This window comes from Muntiacus reevesi, chromosome 12 (assembly GCF_963930625.1).
Source record: "Muntiacus reevesi chromosome 12, mMunRee1.1, whole genome shotgun sequence".
Classification (NCBI taxonomy): Eukaryota; Metazoa; Chordata; class Mammalia; order Artiodactyla; family Cervidae; genus Muntiacus; species Muntiacus reevesi.
Window position 1 is genome coordinate 34,499,228 of NC_089260.1, and position 22,040 is coordinate 34,521,267.

Below are 22,040 nucleotides of genomic sequence, written 5' to 3' on the forward strand. Positions count from 1 at the left end.
GAAATGTCAGTTCAGTTCAGTCACTCAGTTGTGTCTTACTCTTTGTAACCCCATGGACTCTAGCACACCAGGCTTCCCTATCCATCACCATCTCCTAGAGTTTACTCAAACTCATGTGCATCGAGTCAGTGATGATGTTTGTTCAGTTATTTACCTCATGCTTTTTTATTTAGTCAGTTGCATTTTATTATTCAGCTTTTTACAAGTCCTTTATTGAAAATATGGTTTGCAAATAATTTCTTCCAATCTGTGACTTGTCTATTTATTCATAATGATGTATACGTGTGCTTAAGTACAAATGTTTTAAATTTGAAAGTAATATAATTTATCAGTTTTTTGTGGGCCATAACTTTGGTGTAATATCTAAGAAATTTTTGCCCAACTCAAGGTCACAAGGATCTTATTTTATGTTTTCTTCTATAAGTTTTATAGTTTTGTCCTTTCAGTTCAGTTCAGTTCGGTTGCTCAGTCGTGCCCAACTCTGCGACCCCATGAATCGCAGCATGCCAGATATTGCAGTTTTTGATCCATTTTGAGTTAATTTTTGAGTACAATGTGAGATGTAGTTCTAAATTCTTTTTGTGTAGCAATTCAATTTTCCCTGCAGCATCATTTGTTAAAAAATACTATCACTTTCCTCACTGAATTGCCTTGGTACTTTTGCCAACAATCCCAGTGTTAAGATTTATTTCTGTACTCACTAGTAGGTTACATTAAGGTATATTTTCACATACATTGCTCTATATTAAGTCTGTCTGTGGCAGCAAAGTTGTTGGATTTGGGGGACTTCCTTTTACTGATAAAACTACTATGCTCACAATCTGAGATAGAGGAAAGATGGAATTGGCATCACACATGAAGGACTCATATGTTCATTGTTCTCATACAAAGCTATGACAGTTTTTTCAAGAATAAATGTTTCTACACTTATTATCTTATTTGGTCAATTTTCAGAACTCTGAAATAGTTTATTTTTAATAATTTTGTTTAGTTTCATGCATGTTATATGAAAAGGATGCCCTACTCTCTTCCTGTAGCCATATCCTCCCCAAGACTAATTTTTAGGGGAAAGAATATGCTCATTGAGTCTCACCTTAGGACACCTGCCTGAAGGAGTTGCTTGAAACTATGTGATAAGGTAATCTTTGGAGTATCTGAATCCACATGACAGCTTGAATCTACATATTTATGCTATATTTCCTCCAGAATGTCACCAAAATAGCAATAATGGAATACAAATAATAATAGTAATCTATTATGATAGATACTACAGAAGAGAAGAAGCAATAGAAAAGTGACTACAGATAACGCAGAGCAGTGAATGCAAAAAGGCTCAAATTAAGGACATGCTACTGAAATTTCAGTAGATAAAGTCTAAAGAAATGCTCCTAAAAGCTTTCAGAGAAAGGAAAACAATATTCTGTACAAAGAGTAGACAATTTGAATGACATCAAACTTCTTAATAGCAATACTGGAAGCTAGAAGAAAGTAGAATGATGTTTTCTCATGTCATGGTGAAATTACTTTCAACCCAGAATTCTATACCCAGCCAAAATACAACATAATTTGGAGATAGAATTATTACATTTTCAGACATGCAGCGTCTGAATTCCAGACATGCAGCTTCATTCTTTTTCAGGAAAATACAACACAAGGTGAAGGATAAAACCAAGAAAAAAAATGTTGATACAGGAAAAGGAGTGGTAATTCAGGTTCTTAGACAATGAAGAAAAGTCCCAAAATGAAAGCTCTACCTAAAGCCTAAATAACATTCAATCCAGATGGTACAAGAAACTTGAGGCATTTCTAAGAAAAGCAGAGGAAGAAGTTATTTCTAAGAAAAGTAGTGGAAACTAGTTGAACATTTTACACTTTACACAGAACTGACAAATCTCAAAGAATGAGTAGTTATTATAGGGTTGCTACATAGAAAGCCATGTAAAAGAAAACAACACAGTTATTAAATATTGTGAAAATAAAATTAGTTCAGGAAACAAAATGTCATCATAATGCACTATGTGATTCAGCAATGAATAATTGTTACAGTCATGATAATACACTGAATATTGTATAAATGATAATATTAAATTATAAAGAGAAATAAATGAAACATATGTGGAAGAAGATGTAGGACTAGGGATGAAAGAGAAAGATATCTCCACTTTCCAGTTAAGTCAATTTAATTGAAAAAAATAAAACTCAAGAATATCAGTATAAATTTTTTGCTTAAAAATATGGAAGAGATAAAAGAAGAAGAAATGATTTTAATAATGTCCTCACAGAAGCAAGAATAAACAATAGGGCAGGAATAGCAGGAGGCTTGTGTTTTATCTCATAAACCTATTAAAATGTTTGATTTTTTTTAATATGCTTTTATAAATATGATACTTAAAATATAAAGAGATAATTTTATGAATGTCTGTTAGCATTTGCTTTCTAAATATGTCATTTTAAAAGCCATTCTATTAACTTCTATTTTTTTTACAAACATCAAACAATTAAATTAACTTAGCAAGAGAGAATTTTAATCAAATAAGATGCTTATATGGAAATGGACAAAGACCAAACCAAGTCCAGAGTTGAGTTATATCACCTTGTCAGGAAATTCCTTCAGGAGATGAGGTTGTCCTCATCTTTTGTTGTTCTCCTGTTTTAACTAGTAAAACACTTCGGCCTTGGGATATGCTTGTTTCACATTCTGTTTTTCATTTCCCTCCAGACAGCATTTAAGCTGGATGCACAATAATTAAAATTCACAAGAACAGATGTTACACAGTCTCTGTCAGGCACCAAGTAAATGTATTGTACATCATTCCTTCCCAACAACTGGGAATGAATATCCCAAGAATGGTATCTTAGTTTCCTAGGCCTGCCGTAACAAGCTAATGCGGAGTTGGTGGCTTAAAATGACACAAATTTATTATCTCAAACTATGAAGGTCAGAAGTATGAAATGGAGGCTCGGCAGGCCTGAGCTCCTTCTGAAGGCTCTAGGCAAATGGCGGTTCCTAGATTCTTTTAGATTTTGGTAACTCCAGGGGTTCCTGAGCTGGTGGCTGCATAACTTCAGCCTCTGCCTCTGTCCTCATGTGACCTTCTCCTCTGTTCCGTGTCTCCTTTGAGTGTCTCTTATAAAGACACTTGCTATTGAATTTAAGGACCACCCTGATAATCCAGATAATTCACTTCTCTAGTGGCTCAGATAGTAAAGAATCCGCCTGCAATGCAGGAGACCTGGGTTCCCTCCCTGGGTTGAGAAGATTGCTTGGAGGAAATGGCAACCCACTCCAGAATTCTTGCCTGGAGAATTCCATGGCCAGAGGAGCCTGGTGGGCTACAGTCCACAAGGTCACAAAGAGTCGGACATGGCTGAGTGACTAACACAACACACAGATAATCCAGATAATTCATCTTGAGGTCCTTAGCTTAATTACATCTGCAAAGACCCTTTTGCCAACTAAGATCACATTCACAGGGTTGGGCATTGAAATGTGCATGTATTTTTTATGGGGCCACCATTCACCATGAAAAATGGGTAGAAGAAAGGCAAGGGGGTGAAATATCACTTGTTATTCACTTCAGTGGTATGTCATTTTGGACAAGAATAAATCTTAAACCTGAAGTTTCAAATGCCTTGGGAAATGGAAGATGAAAAATTCAGGAAAATGTGGAATCACAGGACAATTTCATAAATGAGTCACTAATTCTTGTCTTTTTAGATTTATTTGTGTGTGTGGCGGGGGGCAGGGGGTAGGGGGGCTTGGTCTTGTCCAACTCCTGGGACTTGTCCAACTCCTGGGACTATAGTCTGCCAGGCTCCTCTGTCCATGGAGTTTTCCAGACAAGAATACTGGAGTGGGTTGCCATGTCACCTTCCAGGGGATCTTTCTGACTCAGGGATCGAACCCGCATCCCTTGTTTCTCCTGCATTGGCAGGTGGATTCTTTACCACTAGCTCCATCTAACCTCTTCTAAGTTTATACGAACTGACAACTTGATTGATTTATTGTTTATTTCAGAACTATGTTTTAAAGAAAAAGCAGAGTTGACTTGTACTTCAACTTCTGACTTCATTTTCTAAATAATGGAGAATTACTTCTTAAATCTCAGTAGTTTTCAAGCAAACATCAGATATTTTTCATAAGAAATACATTTAACATCATCTGATGACTTCCTTTCATTCGTTCAATCCTCTCTCCCCCTTTAAAATTTCTGTCATTCATTCAATCCATATTTACTGACTTATCAGGGAACCTGTACAAAGTTTTTAAACAATAGCGACGGGCTCACAACTTTCAGTGGTTCACAAATGTGGTTTCATTAGTACCTTCTTTATATTATTTTTCTTTTCTTCATCGACAGATTTCATAGTAAATTATTCTAGATTCCATCATCTCACTCATCATACCATTTAATTTTTAAACTTAAGCACTGTTTAGAACTCTTAAGGAGAACTAATAGAGCATATTCTTAGATGCTGAAGGTAAGTAAGGAGGAGAAATATATATCAATAGATTTGTGTTGTTATAGTTTTCTTATGATTGTGACTTTTCAATAATGACTTTCCCAGTGGTCATAGAACTCCTTGTCACTCCTTTCCTCTCATCTTCATGAAATCTCTCTACCAAGTGATCTCTTTCATTCATAAGATGCTATTTATAAATTATTGACTTCTAAGTCCCGTGACTTATCTCAGCCTTCATCTTATGCTTCCAGGCATTCATTGGGGCCAATTATACACCTAGACTTTCTTGTCCTTTGGCTTCCTTGACACTTTGCTCCCTCTGTGATCTGTTTGCTAACCCTCCTTTCACCTTCTGATCCCCTGAACTTAGACTCTGTTGGCGTTCATACTCTTGAACTTCTTTTCTCACTCAAAATTCCACTTTTATCTATAATCTCCATTCTTTTCACTCTCCAATTGAAATCTCAAATTCTAGACTTTCCCCTGGAAACATAACCTGCATTCCAAAATGCCTGCCTTGTGATCTCCATCCTGTTATTTCCCTGACCTTTAAACTTACCCAGCCTCATTATTTTCCTTTCAGAATTATTTTTTCCATAACCAGGATTTCTTAGTGGCAATAGTGTTTTTCTTGTCATCCAGATTAAAACTGAAAAGTGTTTTTTAAGATCACATTTCTTGGTAAATCATAGCTAAAAGTAGAGCAGTCTTCTCTAGTCTATGAAAGTCCTCTTCTTTAAATATCCACCTATTTATAATCTCCTATATTTATCAGTGAGGAGAAAAGGGAACTATAATTTCCAAGCCAGATTAGAAAGAAATCAATCTGGAGACCATAGTCTCCATGAGAAAGGACAGAACAATGTGCTGACAATATAAGAATTATTTTTTAAAAATTTCTCTTTGTCTCTTGCTCTCAGCATTCAGTGAGTTACCAAGTCAAATACATTCATCTTCTACAAGATCAAAAAGAATAAGAACACAGTTTGAACTCTAAAGATGTTTATCATGATATTATAACATTAGAAGGTTTCAATTCCCAACAATAGGGCACTGATTGAATATATATAGGGCACTGATGGACTAAATCACATTTTATATATAAAATGTGTGATGAATAATCGGAACTAATTCAAATTTTGATATGATAGTCTATTCATTAATATGGAAAGATATTATATACATTGTGAGTTTTTTAAAAAAAATGTTGAAAAGAAGCAGGAATAGGGCATTCAAGGAAAAATACTAAGGACTATTGCTTTAAACTGTTACCAGTGAATCTCTGTATATAGATGTAATGAATGCATTTTCATTGTGTGCCAGTCAGTGCTTAAAAAAGAAATGAAAGAAGCGAAATAGATTTAGAATAGTCTAAATAGCTTAAAGAACACCTATTTTCAAAGAATCATAGAATTCAGAAAGTACATTAAATATCAAGTCCACACTCACTTTATATGCCTTGTGGCAATTGCAGGTGAGTGATTTGCTCTGTGTCATATATCTGGTTATGACAGATGTGAAATTTGAGGCTTCTAACATCATTCTATTAATTCCATTTTCCTATCACAGTTAACTTGACAAATGCATCCACTTTGGACATTTTAAGCATGTATGAAAATGAATGCACTTTCAAACCTTGAGTATATTCAGCTTTATGCAATCCAAATAGCATTTTAAAGCAGGAATTTTTAGGCATAATTTGTATTTGAATTTCTTTTGTCCCCTTTTCAATGGGGACTATTAGGGTTCTCCAGAGAAACAGAACCAACAGGATATATCCTTATCTATCTATATCTTATCTGTATCTTTGTGTTTATATCTATATCTGTCTGTGTATATCTATATTGTTGTTGTCTTAGTCACTAAGTCCAACTCTTTGCGACCCCATGGACTGTAGCCCACCAAGCTTCTCTGTACATTGAATTTCTCCAGACCATTTCCTTCTTCAAGAGATCTTCCCAACACAGGGACTGAACCCATGTCTCCTGCTTGGCAGATGGATTCTTTACCATTGAGCCACTTGGCAAGCCCATATACATCAGTTCATTTAAGTCGCTCAGTCGTGTCTGACTCTTTGTGACCCCATGCACTGCAGCACGCCAGGCCTCCCTGTCCATCACCAACTCCTGGAGTATACTCAAACTCATGTCCATTGAGTGGTGATGCCATCCAACCATCTCATCCTCTGTCATTCCCTTCTCCTCCAGCCTTGATTTTTTCCAAGCATCAGGGTCTTTTCCAATGAGTCAACTCTTCGCATCAGGTGGCCAAAGTATTGGAGTTTTCCTTCAGCATCAGTCCTTCCAATGAATATTCAGGACTGATTTCCTTTAGGATGGAGTGGTTGGATCTCCTTGCAGTCCAAGGGACTCACAAGAGTCTTCTCCAACACCACAGTTCAAAAGCATCAATTCTTCGGCGCTCAGCTTTCTTTATAGTCCAACTCTCACATCCATACATGACTAGTGGAAAAGCCATAGCCTTGACTAGATGGGCCTTTGTTGGCAAAGTAATGTCTCTGCTTTTTAATGTGCTGTCTGGTTGGTCATAACTTTTCTTCTAAGGAGCAAGCTTCTTTCAATTTCATGGCTGCAGTCACCATCTGCAGTGATTTTGGAGACTGAGAAAATAAAGTCTCTCACTGTTTTTCCATCTATTTGTCATGAAGTGATGGGACCAGATGCCATGATCTTAGCTTTCTGAATGTTGAGTTTTAAGCCAACCTTTTCACTCTTCTCTTTCACTTGCATCAAGAGACTCTTTAGTTCTTTTTTGCTTTCTACCATAAGGGTGGTGTCATCTGCGTATCTGAGGTTATTGATGTTTCTTCTGGCATTCTTGATTCCAGCTTGTGCTTCATCCAGTCCGGCATTGCTCATGATGTACTCTGCATATAAGTTAAATAAGCAGGGTGTCAATATACAGCCTTGACGTACTCCTTTTCCTATTTGGAACCAGTCTGTTGTTCCATGTCCAGTTCTAACTGTTGCTTCCTGACCTGCATACAGGTTTCTCAAGAGGCAGGTCAGGTGGTCTGGTATGCCCATCTCTTTAAGAACTTTCCACAGTTTATTGTGATCCACACAGTCAAAGGCTTTGGCATAGTCAATAAAGCAGAAGTAGATGTTTTTCTGGAACTCTCTTGCTTTTTTGATGATCCAGCAGATGTTGGCAATTTAATCTCTGTTTCCTGTGCCTTTTCTGAAACCAGTTTGAAAATCTGGAAGTTCACGGTTCACATACTGTTGAAGCCTGGCTTGGAGAATTTTGAGCATTACTTTACTAGTGTGTGAGATAAGTGTAATTGCGTGGTAGTCTGACTGTTCTTTGGCATTGTCTTTCTTTGGGATTGGAATGAAAACTGACCTTTTCCAATCTTGTGGCCACTGCTGAGTTTTCCAGATTTGCTGACATATTGAGTGCAGCATATTGAGTGCAGGATTTGAAATAGCTCAACTGGAATTCCATCACCTTCACTAGCTTTGTTCATAGTGATGCTTCCTAAAGCCCACTTGACTTCATATTCCAGGATGTCTGGCTCTAGATGAGTGACCATACCATTGTGATTATCTGGGTCATGAAGATCTTTTTTGTACAGTTCTTCTGTGTATTCTTGCCACCTCTTCTTAATATCTTCTGCTTCTGTTAGGTCCATACCATTTCTGTCTTTATTGTGCCATCTTTGCATGAAATGTTCCCTTGGTATCTCTAATTTTCTTGAAGAGATCTCTAGTCTTCCCCCATTGTATTGTTTTTCTCTATTTCTTTGCACTGATCGCTGAGGAAGGCTTTCTTTTCTCTCCTTGCTATTCTTTGGAACTCTGCATTCAAATGGGTATATCTTTCATTTTCTCCTTTGCCTTTAGCTTCTCTTCTTTTCACAGCTATTTGTAAGGCCTCCTCAGAAAGCCGTTTTGCTTTTTTGTATTTCTTTTTCTTGGGGATGGTCTTGCTCCCTGTCTCCCTTACAATGTCACGAACCTCTGTCCATAGTTCTTCAGGCACTCTGTCTATCAGATCTAATCCCTTGACTCTATTTCTCACCTCCATTGTATAATCATAAGGGATTTACTTTAGGTCATACCTGAATGGTCTAGTGGTTTTCCCTACTTTCTTAAATTTAAGTCTGAATTTTGCAATAAAGAGTTCATGATCTGAGCCACAGTTCGCTTCCAGTCTTGTTTTTGCTGACTGTTTAGAGCTTCTCCATCTTTGGTTGCAAAAACTATAATCAATCTGATTTTGGTATTGACCATCTGGTGATGTCCATGTGTAGAGTCTTCTATTATGTTGTTGAAAGAGGGCATTTGCTATGACCAATGCATTTTCTTGGCAAAACTCTATTAGCCTTTGCCCTGCTTCATTCTGTACATTCTTCAGCTTATACCTCTGTATATGCCTATATCTACAGATATGCATGTCTATACCTCAAGAAAGAGATCTATTAGATGGAATTGGCTTACATGATTGTGGAGGATGAGAAGTCTCATGATCTGCCATTTGCAAGCTGGAGACCCGGGAAAGCTAGTGGCATAGCTTCAGGCTAAGCCCAAAGACCTTGAGAATCGAGGAAAACAATGATATAAATCCCTGTCCCAGTCCAAAGGCCCAAGAACCAGCATATATGATGTTGTAAGTTCTAGTCCAAGTGTAGGACAACACCAGTCCCAGTTCTAGCACTCAGGCAGAGAGCAAATTCTTCTTTTCTCTGTGTTTTTGTTGTACTCAGGCACTGAATGAATGGAAGACAGCCCCTCTTTTGGGGAGACCAAGCTGCTTTGCTCAGTCTACCAGTTCAAATGCTAAGCTCACCTGGAAACACTCTCACAGACATGCCCAGAAAAAGTATATAGCCAAGGGTCTGGCCTCCATGATCCAGTCAAATTGACTCCTAAAAGCAGCCATCACAGAGGCCTTGGGAAAACTGCTGAACTTTTCTGAGCCTCAGGTACTTTGCCTGTAAAACGAGGGAATTACTATCTATTCCACAGGGCTGTCTTCAGGTTTAAAGAAAATAAGCAAGTTAAGAGACCAAGGCTGTCTTTGCACATAATGACTATTCAAACAATGCCAGTTCCTTTCCCTCCCTTTCCCTGTATGACTTATGAAAAGATGAGTCTAGTTATACTACTAGTCTCTTGTTATGGGTTGAATTGAGTCTCCTCAGGCCAAAAAAAAAAAAAAAAAAAAAATCCTATGTTGAAGTCCTACCCCCAAGACCTCGTACTGTAGTAGTGCCTCAAGGCACTACCAGGGTCTATGAGGAACCCGGAACTGATCCTCTCCTGGTGTCTTCAGAAGATACATGCTTTGCCAATGCCTTGAACTCAGATTTCTAGCCTCCAGAATTGTTTAGTCGCTCAGTCGTATCTGATTCTTTGTGACCGCATGGACTGCAACCCATCAGGCTCCTATGTCCATCAGGTTTCCCAGGCAAGAATACTGGAGTGGGTTGCCATTTCCTTCTTTTAATAAAAGTGTTGTGTTGTACGCTCATGCATTTGTATGTACTATGATTTGGCAACCCTTAACATATCATTGACTCAGTGGTAAAGAATCTTCCTGCCAATGCAGAAGACATAAATTTGATTCCTGAGTCAGGAAGATCCCCTGGAGAATGAAATGGCAATTCACTCCAGTATTCTCGCCTGGGAAATCCCGTGGACAGAGGATCCTGGTGGGCTACAGTCCATGGGGTCACAAAAGAGTCAGACATGACTTAGCTACTACACAACAACAATGTATCATTAGGCAAATGATGTCCCTTCCCTTTTGGCCACATCTTTTAAACAAAGCTTTGTCCACATTTCAGAATAGTTCTTTAAGACAGTGTACCAGAAGGCCAGTTACTAGGGCAAAGGTTATACATATTTTTAACATTCTTGATACTTCTTGCTTAATTGCTTTGCAGTAAGTGGTGTTCTTTCCTTTGGGGTTTAACCCCAAGACAATTCTTTGTAGCAAGAGAAGGAAATAAGCTCATGGAGAACAGTTAGAGTATTAGTGTTCAACTGCCACCAGAAGCAGGTAATTAATATTTCCTTGTTAAAAAGCTCAAAGCCATGCACAGCAATTATATAATATGTTTGGCAATTCACAAAATCTCTGGCTCAGTCCTTCTGGAACCCCAACATTTAAGTGCAATTTGGGCATTAAATTATCCATTCATGTACTAAGCCAAAGGTATATCTGTTCTATTCTCTGGGGTGTTTCTACTGACCTGCACACTTGAGTGTTTGGTTCAGAGATAATTTTCAATAAACTCTTGTCACTTGAAAGTAAACAGTCTGGAAAATGTACGGCTCATTTGAAACACTGAGAAAATAAACAACCTAGGACATGCTTCCTTCCTGTCTTTACAGCCCTTTCTGGAATGTGTGTTCCAGATATTTCCCTTTCTTCCCCAAAGAAGAAGTTTTCATTAAAAATCAAACTGTTCATTTGGCACTGTGGGGCAGCCCTTTTTTGAGGAAACCACAGCAATGGGTGCCTTTGGAGTTCGAAGAAACCAGTTCATTCTCCTGGTGCTCTTTCTTTTGCAAATTCAGAGTCTGGGTCTGGACCTCGACAGTCGTCCTATGACTGAAGTCTGTGCCACACACACCATTTCACCAGGACCCAAAGGTGAGGAAAGAAAAAAGTGAAATTTTCCCATCTAATAAGTAAGCTCTCTTACTTCATTGCTCAGTGCCACTCTTAACTCCCACTTTCTCTACTCTCCTCCCTAGAGTTTTCTACTCTCCCCCCTAGAGTTCTACTTTCCTTCAGTTTTAGGAAAATCAATGTCCTGATACTTATTAAAAAATCTCCCTTGTTGTTAAGTAAGAGAAGTTGGGGAGGGAGTGGAAGCCTGGGACAGGGATGTGATAGAATTCACCTGGGATAGAGGAATATTCTGCCTTCCATGCAGCTCCGGGGGGATACACAGACGCGACATTGACTGTCAGGAATCCTTTTGTTAATAACATCTCTATTCATGGACTGTTTTTACTCCAACCGTTTTTTCATACTGATTCTGGTAAAGCTACTAGACAAAAGCTCAGTAAACTTTAATTCTTTCATACATTTCATAAATTAATGGACTCCTGGGTTCCAATGAAGAGGAAAAGGTCCCTCAAGAATTGGAGGTGGCAGTAAGGAAAAAAAAAAAGGAAAATGGCACTGTCATCTCAGCATATTGTTTTTATTTCTTCCATGTCTTAAACTTATGTCCCCTATCAATCATATTTTTCTACAGTCATAATCAAAGTGTGTGGTCCATTTTGAGGGGTGTGGGATAACAGAAAAAATTACTTTAGTGAGACATGGACCTGGCTGAAAATTTCTGTTTCGTTTCTTTCTAGCTACATGCTCTTTAACAAAAGTTTTAACTCTCTGAACCTAAGCTCTTTCATCTTAGGGGTGAGGGAAAGTGTTATCATCCTCTCCATTCACCACTGGGGTAATGATTAAATAAAGTAATATTTGCAAAAAATATTTAACGTCTGGAACATAATAGTTGCAGAACAAACATCAGACATGTTTCCCCTTTTTCTTGTAGCCTGCCTTTTCCAAGTAGCAAATGTTGAAAGATCAGTATGTTTATAATTATACTTCTATGTTCTTCAAAACCAAACAACCCCCTCCAAAAAAATAAATAAATAAAAATAAAACAAATAAAGGATTGGAGGTGGTATAGAAATAAGCATTTCTTTATTTGCAAGTGGAGACTTTAGGGCCAAGAGCCTTCAGCAGAAGAATGATAGAATATTGGAATTTTTTTTTTCAGGTAGGGCCAAGGTCCAAATGCGTGTCAAGCAACTGGTTGATTAAAAAAATGCTCCTGTTTTCTTGGTTTCAGCTCTGACCCTTTTGTTCTGAAAGTGGTTGCTGCAGTACAGATCGTTCTCCTTCGTTAGTAATTCATGCTATGTTTCTCCAGGATAGAGGGTGGAAGAATTGCAGCTGCTTAAAATTTTTAGTTGGAAAAAAGGTCTTAAAACAAAACAGAAAAACATCGCCCTGTGCTTGTCAGTGATTTAAATGTGTATTGCTTAAAGTGCATTTTTCTTAATCAGTGAATTAATTTCCTCCTAAGATTGCAATCTAAGTTTTAACCTTTGATACCATAAAATAAATGCAAGGAAGAACAATGAGACCTTGGGGCTTCCAAATAATTTCTTGGGTGAATAAACGAATAATGCGAGGGTCACTGTTCAGAAAAGAAAGTTTCGATCAGAAACAAAGTATCTACTTAAAGCCATTACTGGACTTTTCACAGAATAGAGGAAATTTTGTATGATTCCAGGGTGTTTATGGAAAATGCTAAAAAATTAATTTTTCTGTCCCTTCAAATGGGAGAATCCATTTGAGAATAGAACTGTTAAGCAGTTTTCCTTACCGAGAAACCGCAACTTTCAAACTGGAGGAAGAATGGACAAAGTATTGTTAAAATAATGTCCAAAAGACAGTGTATTCCAATTCAATGATTCTAGTCATTTCAACTCAGGCAACATATATTGAATATGCTAAGCACTATTTTATGTACAAGAGATGCATTAAATTGTGTGTGTGTATATATATGTATATATACAGTTTCCTGATGCCTCAGATGGTAAAGAATCTGCCTGCAATGCTGGAGACCCGGGTTCGATTCCTGGGTTGAGAGGATCCCTTGGAGAAGGGCATGGCAACTCACTCCAGTTGAATTCCATGGACAGAGGAGCCTGATGGGCTACAGTCCATAAGATTGCAAATAGTCAGAAACAACTGAGCAACTAACACTTTTACACTTTTCATATATATATATATGTATATATCAGTGTCACGAGCAATGAAATGGTAAATAATTTAGGAGGGAAAGCAGAGAGCAATTAATATGTGTTGGATACCAGCATAGTGTCCACATGAATCTTCCAACTCTGGTTTTTTAGTTTAACACAAAACTTTTCCCTTCCCATTAGCAACTCTCTTAAGATTCCAAACAGTGGAAACCCCTTTAACTCTCTTCCTGAGTGTGTGTAGAAATTATGAGATGATTACAAGTGAGAATGTGACAGAAGGAAGAAGTGAGTGCTCCCAGGGAAGAAAGACTTGGGAAGGACCCCTTAAGAACCCCGGGTTCCAGAACTAAGTCTGTTACGGACTTGGTACAATTTCTTCTTCCCCTAGAGCCCAGGGACCTGGCATCAAATGGATTCCACGTTTCCTTCTTATTAAAGTGATTGCAAGATTCTGGAGCATATTGAATACCTACTAAGTCCCGGGCATCATGTACAATGCTAAAGGTTTCAAGCTAAGGAAAAACTTGTCCTATGGAAAAACATTGTCCCTCATGTACAGTGCTAAAGGTTTCAAGCTAAGGAAAAAGCTTACATTTCAAGCTGGTGTTAGATTAAAAACTCTTGGGGTCAGGACCCACGTAACTCATTTTTTCTTTGCAAATTGCCTCTATGAGCACAACACGTATAGCATCAAGGGCCTATTCATCACTGCCCTCCCTCTGCTCTGTGCCCTGTGCTATAATTGTGGATACCCCAAAACACAAAAATGATTTTTGTCTTCCCTCAAGATATAGACTGCCATCCACCCGACCTCATCCTCTTATGAACGTGATGATAGTCCTCCCCACCCCTGAATAAGGCAGATTTATATGTTTATCTCTACAAAATGATAAAAAAGAAAGGTTTGATGGCTCAGTAAACATTTTAAAGAACTATATTATTACTCTTGTTCAAAATATTTTTCCTAAAAGCAAGCTGGTCTATGTTTTCCTTCATGGCTAATCATTTCAATACCATATTTACCAGCACTGTGCTCAGAAACTTCTAAATATGCTGAGAAACAGACAATAAAAGAAACTTTCTCTAGATTCATTTAGGAGACTTGGAATTAAATAAAAAATATATAGAGTGGCAAACAGAAAACTGTTAATGCTAATCTGTCATATAGTATATTGTCTAACACAGAGACACCATTTTCTTGCACTATTTCACAAACTTGACTTAGTAGAAAACATTGGATTGTACCTGCTTGATCTTCATTCAGGATGGGATCACATCTGTCTATACTTTATTTTCTTTATTTGCAAAATGAGTTTCATGACAGACATGTTTTAAGAATAACATCAGATAATCAATGTGAACCTTAAACTGTATCGGTGTCATGAATAGATACTTAACAAATTCTATTTGTCTTTCCCTCTTCTTCCTATTCAGCTAAGTTCATCGAATAGCAGTTTTGAGAATGAGTATTGCTCTAGTTATCAAAAATTATTTGTTGAAAGCCATTTTTATTTTTCTTTCTGCACCTTAAATTTATTATTTTATCCTGCTTAGTAGAAAAACATTCTTTTTTCCGCCAACGTTGGTGGTTTCCTTAAACAATTTATGTGAAATTCTGACCTCTAGTGGTTTTACTTCAAAACAGCAATGACAAGAAATTTTAATAAGAAATGTTAAAAAAGACACATAAAACAACTAAGAAATATTTGGGTAATAAGTCAGTCCTGATTGGCTCATTTTGACCCCATGGACTGTAGCATGCCAGGCTTCCCTGTCCTTCACTACCTTGTTTAATTTTCACTGTTGTCCTGTGTGTCTGTGTTTAGTCGCTCAGTCATGTCCGATTCTCACGACCCCATAGACTGTAGCCCGCCAGGCTCCTCTGTCCATGGGTTTCTCCAGGCAAGAATACTGGAGTAAGTTGCGATTTCCTTCTCCAGGGGATCTTCCCAACCCAGCAATTGAACCTGGGTCTCCTGTATTGCAGGCAGACTCTACTGACTGAGCTATGAGGGAAGCCCTATAATTGCCCTACGTGGTAGCAGTTATTTTAAACCTAAGGATAAGCAAATACTCTCAATGAGGTCAAGTGGAGTTTTCAAGGTCTTCCACTTAGATGTTACAGTCATGAAGTCTGAGCTTGACCCCTGACCTTCTGGTATGGGTCCATGGTCATTCTGTGACATCTACTAATTTCTATTAGAATAACGTTTGAAAATACAGCCCACTGACCCCTTTTTGATAAGAAATGAATAGGACACCGCTTCAGAACATGGAGTTTATGCAACCTCACAGCCCAGCATTGTACTGTACTACATGCTGAATGTGATGGCTTGCCTCTCTGATAATAAACTCCATCGCTTCATTCGTCTGATTAGAGATGATATTTAGAATGATATTTTAGCTATTGCTTATTTTGACTTTTAGTTTGGGAGGCTTTTCTTTCAATGTCGTGTGTGCGTGTGTGTGTGCGTGTGCGTGTGTGTGTGTGTGTGTGTGTGTGTCTGTGTGGAGTCAGAGGTCCTTTGAGATCCATCTGGCTTCCCCTGCCTTCGCCCACCTCAAACTACTTGCTCACTTGTTTGCTGCAGCCTTTCTTGCTCTGTCTCTCATTCCCAACCCAGGATCTTTGCACTTGATGTTCCTTTTGTCTGACCCACACTTGCCCCAAATCTTCCCAAGAAGAGTTCCTTCTTCTCATTTCTGGTTTTAGCTCCAGTGCCGTCTGCACAGTGGGGCCCTGCCTGAAGACCCCTGCACTCTCTGTCATAGTTTCCAAGACATTTTATTATTTTCACAGACTTATTGCTATTTATATACATACTGTCAGTCCTAGAATGCAAGTTTCATGAAGGCAGAGACCCTAGAAGAATTCCTGACACATAGTGATGGCTCAATAAATATTTTTGATGCAATTGTTTTTTAGCTGTTAAGTCATGTTCAACTCTTTTGCAACCCCTTCGACTGTAGCCTGTCAGGCTCCTCTGTCCATAGGATTTCCCAGGCAAGAATATTGGAGTGGGTTGCCCTTTCCTACTCCAGGGAATCATCCCGATCCAGGGATTGAACATGCACCTCTTGTGTGTCTCCTGCATTGGCAGGGAGATCTTCACCACTTGAGTCACTGGGGCTTCCCTTTAGATGCAATGAATGAACCCAGATTTTCCAAGATCCCCTGACAGTTCCTTGAAAATACTTTCCAGGGATATTTTGCAGATCCCCCCTGTAAGTTGTGCAATGCTTCAAAAAAAAAAAAAAAAAAAGAAAGAAAGAAAGAAAAGAGAAACCAAACAACTGCTCTAGGCAGGCGCTGTCATTTCACCCCTTCAGTGCTTAAAGAACTTTCCCGCCAGAGGCCACTGGTTTTCTGTAAGCACGGCCGTGCAGCTCCCCTGGTGCCCCTGTGTTGGCCTGGCCTGACCACTAACTCAGTGACATTTCACTCAGGAAGGAAGGCTTCCCTTTGCCTCTGAGGACACTGCACACTTACATGTAATGATCATCACCCCACACTTGTGGCCTGTGATGAACTCATGCGGCCAAGAAAGGCTCTCTGCTCTTCAGTTTGGGTGTAATGGCAATCTCAGGCATGGTGGTGGCCATAGTAAGACTAGCACCCATTGAATAGATGCTACTGGCCAGGCACTGCTTGAGTGCTTTCCAGCAATTTTTAAGCTAAACTGTCTCAATAGACTTTGAGAGAGGAGACATTATAATTCTCATTTGAGAGATGAAGAATCTGAGGTTCAGGACTATTATGTCACTAGCTTAAGGTCACACAGTTGGAAGGTGGTGGGTTGGAGCTCAGTTCAATCTCAACTGGACTCCACACTCCAGTCATCGTGCTAAACCATCTAATCAACTGGAGGGGTCCCAAGTGGTATTGATGACATCAGAGGATTTTACAGGGCAGGATGAAATAGCTATTATACTTAAGTTTTGGCTTAAAAATCCTATCCATCCCTATGGAACCCATGCGTGGGTGGACGAGAGCGCTAATCTTTGAGTGCCCGACACTACGAGATCACATGGTTTTGCCAGTATGTAAACGTCTTTCTTTGGGACAATTTCTTTCTCGGCAAACACCTTACCTCTAGGATTTGGACTTCATCTGGCCACTCACTACTCTTCTGAACATGGCCCTGGATCCCGTAAATTGACACACGAGTTATTTTTCAAGAGTGTTTTCAGTTTCCAAACAGATGGCCAGTATGCCCAGCAGTGTCTGGGGCACTTTCACACTCCGATTGGAAGTGTAACTACCTTTTAAAGTAACTATACCTTTTAAAGTAATTCCAGATTACTTAAGTTAACCCCAGTTATTTTCACATTTGTGAGAACTGAAGCCCAGAGACATAAAGGAACTTGTTTGAGGTCACACAGCTGCTCGTTGGTGGCAGAGCTAACAGTCATCTTCCAGATTCCCAACCAGTAAGCCTTGTTCCATTTCACCATGTTATATCATTGTCCTCACGTTTTGTCATCCTCATTAGGCATGAAATGATCCTTCCCTTGGAGTTATAAATTAACATTAGAAAAAGAGGTCAATGTGTAAACATGATACAGAATTGTTTTAGCTCGGTCACCTTGATACAGATTAAGCTGCTTGAGTTCTTTCTCATGACTTTATCAGAGAGGTTAAGCAAGTAGGCATTTTCCTAAAGTCTTTATATTAATTATATTAATTCACTAGAGTCTTTCATTAAGAGTGTTAATATGTATGCTATGCATGAGGACGGACCAAAATTTTAACTGGCTTGGCTTTTTCAACCTTGTATTCCAGTATGTGGGTGTTCTGAACCATTTTTCCCCCTCTCCTTTTCCCTTTGAATAGATGTCAAGAAAAGAGTTCAAGGTTAGGTCAGGATGGGAAGAATAAAACTTCAGTCAATCTAAGTGTGGACAAAGATGAGTCAGTAGGTAATGACAAAAAAAAATAGTTTGTTTCATTTAACAAAATTTTATGCATGACCTATGCCATTTTTTCCCCACAACTTGCTTACATAATAATTTGGCTATATATCAGTCATTATTAAGGACTGCAGTAATAGAAACTCACATGTTGATAAAGATGATACACTTTGAAGACAGTATATATGGTTTTGAATTTGAGCTCTGTCACTTACCTATCTGGAGTTCCCTGGTGGCTCAGTGGTAAAGAACCTGCCTGCCAATGCAGGAGACACAGATTTGACTGCTGGGTCAGGAAGAGCCCCTGGAGAAAGAAATGGCAACCCACTCCAGTATTCTTGCCTGGGAAATCCCATGGACAGAGGAGCCTGGCAGGCTACAGTCCACGGGGTCGCAAAAGTCAGATACAACTTAGCGACTAAGACAACAACAAACAACATTTATCAGCCTCGGTGTTCCTGTTTTCTAAATGGAGATAATTATATTGCCAGTCTCAAATGCTTAATCTGAAAATTAAGGCATGTTTAGCATAGAGCTCAGCTATCATTTTCCTTTTTATTTTTCATGAGCTTCCACAGCTCAACATTCAGAGAACTAAGATCATGGCATCCAGTCCCATCACTTCATGGCAAATAGATGGGGAAACAGTGGGAACAGGGGCAGACTTTATTTTTTGGGCTCCAAAATCACTGCAGATGGTGACTGCAGCCATGACACTTACTCCTTGGAGGGAAAGTTATGATCAACCTAGACAGCATATTATAAAACAGAGACATTACTTTGCCAACAAAAGTCTGTCTAGTCAAAGCTATGGTTTTTCCAGTAGTCATGTGTGGATATGAGAGTTGGACTATAAAGAAAGCTGAGCGCCAAAGAACTGATGTTTTTGAACTGTGGTGTTGGAAAAAACTCTTGTGAGTACCTTGGATTGCAAAGAAATCCAACCAGTCCATCCTAAAGGAAATCAGTCCTGAATATTCATCGGAAGGACTGATGCTGAAGCTAAAACTCCAATACTTTGGCCACCTGATGCGAAGAACTGATTCATTTGAAGAGACTCTGATGCTGGTAAAGATTGAAGGCTGGAGGAGAAGGGGATGACAGAGGATGAGATGGTTGGATGGCATCACCGACACAATGGACATGAGTTTGAGTAAACTCCAGGAGCTGGTGATGGACAGGAAGGCGTGCCATGCTATAGTCCATGGGGTCACAAAGAGTCGGACACAACTGAGCGACTGAACTGAACTGAACTGAACCACTGCTGTTACTAGTCACCATAAACCTCTCCCCACAACCCTAAACAAAGGCTCATAGGTGGTAACCTTGGTTCTACAGACAGAAACCTACCAGGGAAAAGGACCCACCTCTGCTCCTTGCTGCCATTTCCTGCCTATTTTAGTCTCACTGCAAAGTAAACTTTTATTTATCAGAAGTTCACAAACTTAAGTCCACCCTTTCTCTTTGTTAATGTGGCTTCTTTTTCCTAACTCTCCAACTGAACCTAGGGCTTCTTATCATTTAAACAGGAATAATAGTGTAAATACTCCCTAGGAATGTAGCAGGATTAAATGAATAAAAACATAAAAAAACAAGCTTCAGTCTTTTTATCTGTAAAATGGATTGATAATGGCATGACTGCTTCATAGGACTGTGATGAGGAGAAATGAGTTAAGCCACATAAAGCACTTAGCACTATCCCTCACACACTCTCAAGGACTCTTGAAGTATTAGAAAATCATAGATTAGCAAAATCCGAGGGAGAGTGAGAATGATATTTCTGGGTTTTTCTTCTTCTTTTTTTTCCTTTAAGAACCATTTTCCTATAGCCACAATCTGTGCCCTGGGCAGGCACTTCTGTTGGTCTTAGGTCATTAGCCATATATATATATACACATATAGGCCAGATACAACTTAGATCTATCTTTTTATTTGTACTTATGAAATTCTATTTCTAAACACTTTCTAATTCTGTTAGAAATGGTTTTATTTGGTACCTCCACATCTTTACAGGATTTTCCAACTGATAACGAGTCTGTCTGGTTTTTGCACTGGTATTTGATCTGCAATATTCTATAATTTTCTAGAATTCTTTAAATTATACTTTACGGTTTTCTCTACTCTTTCACGAAAGAGTTATAAATATATGTGGTTAAAATCTACACTGACAGACTCAAGTGAAGTAGCATTTGAATAATTTAATTGTTTTCAAATTTTTTATCATGGTTATTCTTGATCTAAAAACATCATTTCAAGTCTCTTGAAAATACTTGTACCTGTGAAATAAATTATATGAATATGAGTCTTTAGAATTCACAAAGGTTTATCTATTATTTTGCTTTGGCTCCACTGACATGTTATAGGAATCATTATCTCTATTTAAAGAGAAGGAAACTAAAGCTTATGATCCTTTTGAAAGTCGTTTATTTGACATATCACCCAGGATGGGTGTACATATAAGACATTACAATATCAGTTGCAGTGAAAAATAGTTTACATGGTGTGTACTTGTTGACTTAAAATGTATTCACAACCTAAAAGTTGAGAGCTACATTTTATTCAGTGGGAATTTTTAGGATTTCAAGCCAAGGAGGCAGCATCTCAAGTAACCTTGAGAGAACTGATCTGAGGAGGTGGTGGGGGCAGTCAGGTTATATAGAAGTTTTGCAACAAAGGGCAGGTAGTCTGAACATCAAAAGACTACTGTGAATTAAAGGAAAACCAGATATCTCAAGTTAAGGAGTTTATCACTTCAGAAACTGTTCCTTTGATATGCATCTCAGCTACCTGGGGCCAGTGTTCTTTTTTTCATATCTGGAGTGAAACTCATCCTGAGGTGAGTTTTCTTAGGGAGTGGCTGTAGTCACAGTTGAGTTCAATTCAGTTATTCAGCGTGACCCCATGACTCTTTGTGACCCCACGAACTGCAGCAGGCTAGGATTCCCTGTCCAACACCAACACCTGAATCCTACTCAAACTCATGTCCATCGCGTTGGTGATAGCATCCAACCATCTCATCCTCTGTCGTCCCCTTCTCCTCCAGCCTTCAATCTTTCCCAGCATCAGGGTCTTTTCCAACGCGTAGTTCTTCGCATCAGGTGGCCAAAGTATTGGAGTTTCAGCTTCAGCATGAGTCCTTCCAATGAATATTCAAGACTGATTTCCTTTAGGATGGATTGGTTGGATCTTCTTGCAGTCCAAGGGACTCTCATGAGTCTGCTCCTACACAACAGTTCAAAAGTATCAGTTCTTCAGCACTCAGCTTTCTTTATAGTCCAACTCTTACATCCATACATGACTACTGGAAAAACCATAGCATTGACTAGACAGACCTTTGTTGGCAAAGAAATGTCTCTGTTTTTTAATATGCTGCCTAGATTGGTCATAAGTTTTCCTCCAAGGAGCAAGTGTCTTTTAATTTCATGAATGCAGTCACCATCTGCAGTGATTTTGGAGCCTAGAAAAATAGTCAGCCACTGTTTCCACTGTTTCCCCATCTATTTGCCATGAAGTGATGGGACCAGATACCATAGTCTTAGTTGTCTGAATGTTGAGTTTTAAGCCAACTTTTTCACTTTCCTCTTTCACTTTCATCAAGAGGCTCTTTAGTTCTTCTTCACTTTCTGCCATAAGGGTGGTATCATCTGCATATCTGAGGTTATTGACATTTCTCCCGGCATTCTTGATTCCAGCTTGTGCTTCATCTAGCCCAGCGTTTCTCATGATGTACTCTGAATATAAGTTAAATAAGCAGGGTGATAATACACAGCCTTGACATACTCCTTTCCTGATTTGGAACCAATCTGTTGTTTCATGTCCACTTCTTTTTTTTTTTTTAAATATTATTTTATTAGTTGGAGGCCAATCACTTTACAACATTTCAGTGGGTTTTGTTCATGTCCA

At 38.7% G+C, this 22,040-nt stretch overlaps 1 protein-coding gene across 1 annotated transcript in view; it reads left to right on the top strand.

Annotated features, from left to right (window-relative positions):
* The first annotated feature begins 10,946 nt into the window (after window positions 1-10,946).
* Window positions 10,947-22,040, top strand: part of COLEC10 (collectin subfamily member 10) — a 43,417-nt gene continuing 32,323 nt past the window's right edge. The window contains exon 1 of the mRNA XM_065903442.1: window positions 10,947-11,088. Coding sequence (XP_065759514.1) covers window positions 10,947-11,088 — 142 coding nt within the window. The remainder of the gene's footprint in view (window positions 11,089-22,040) is intronic.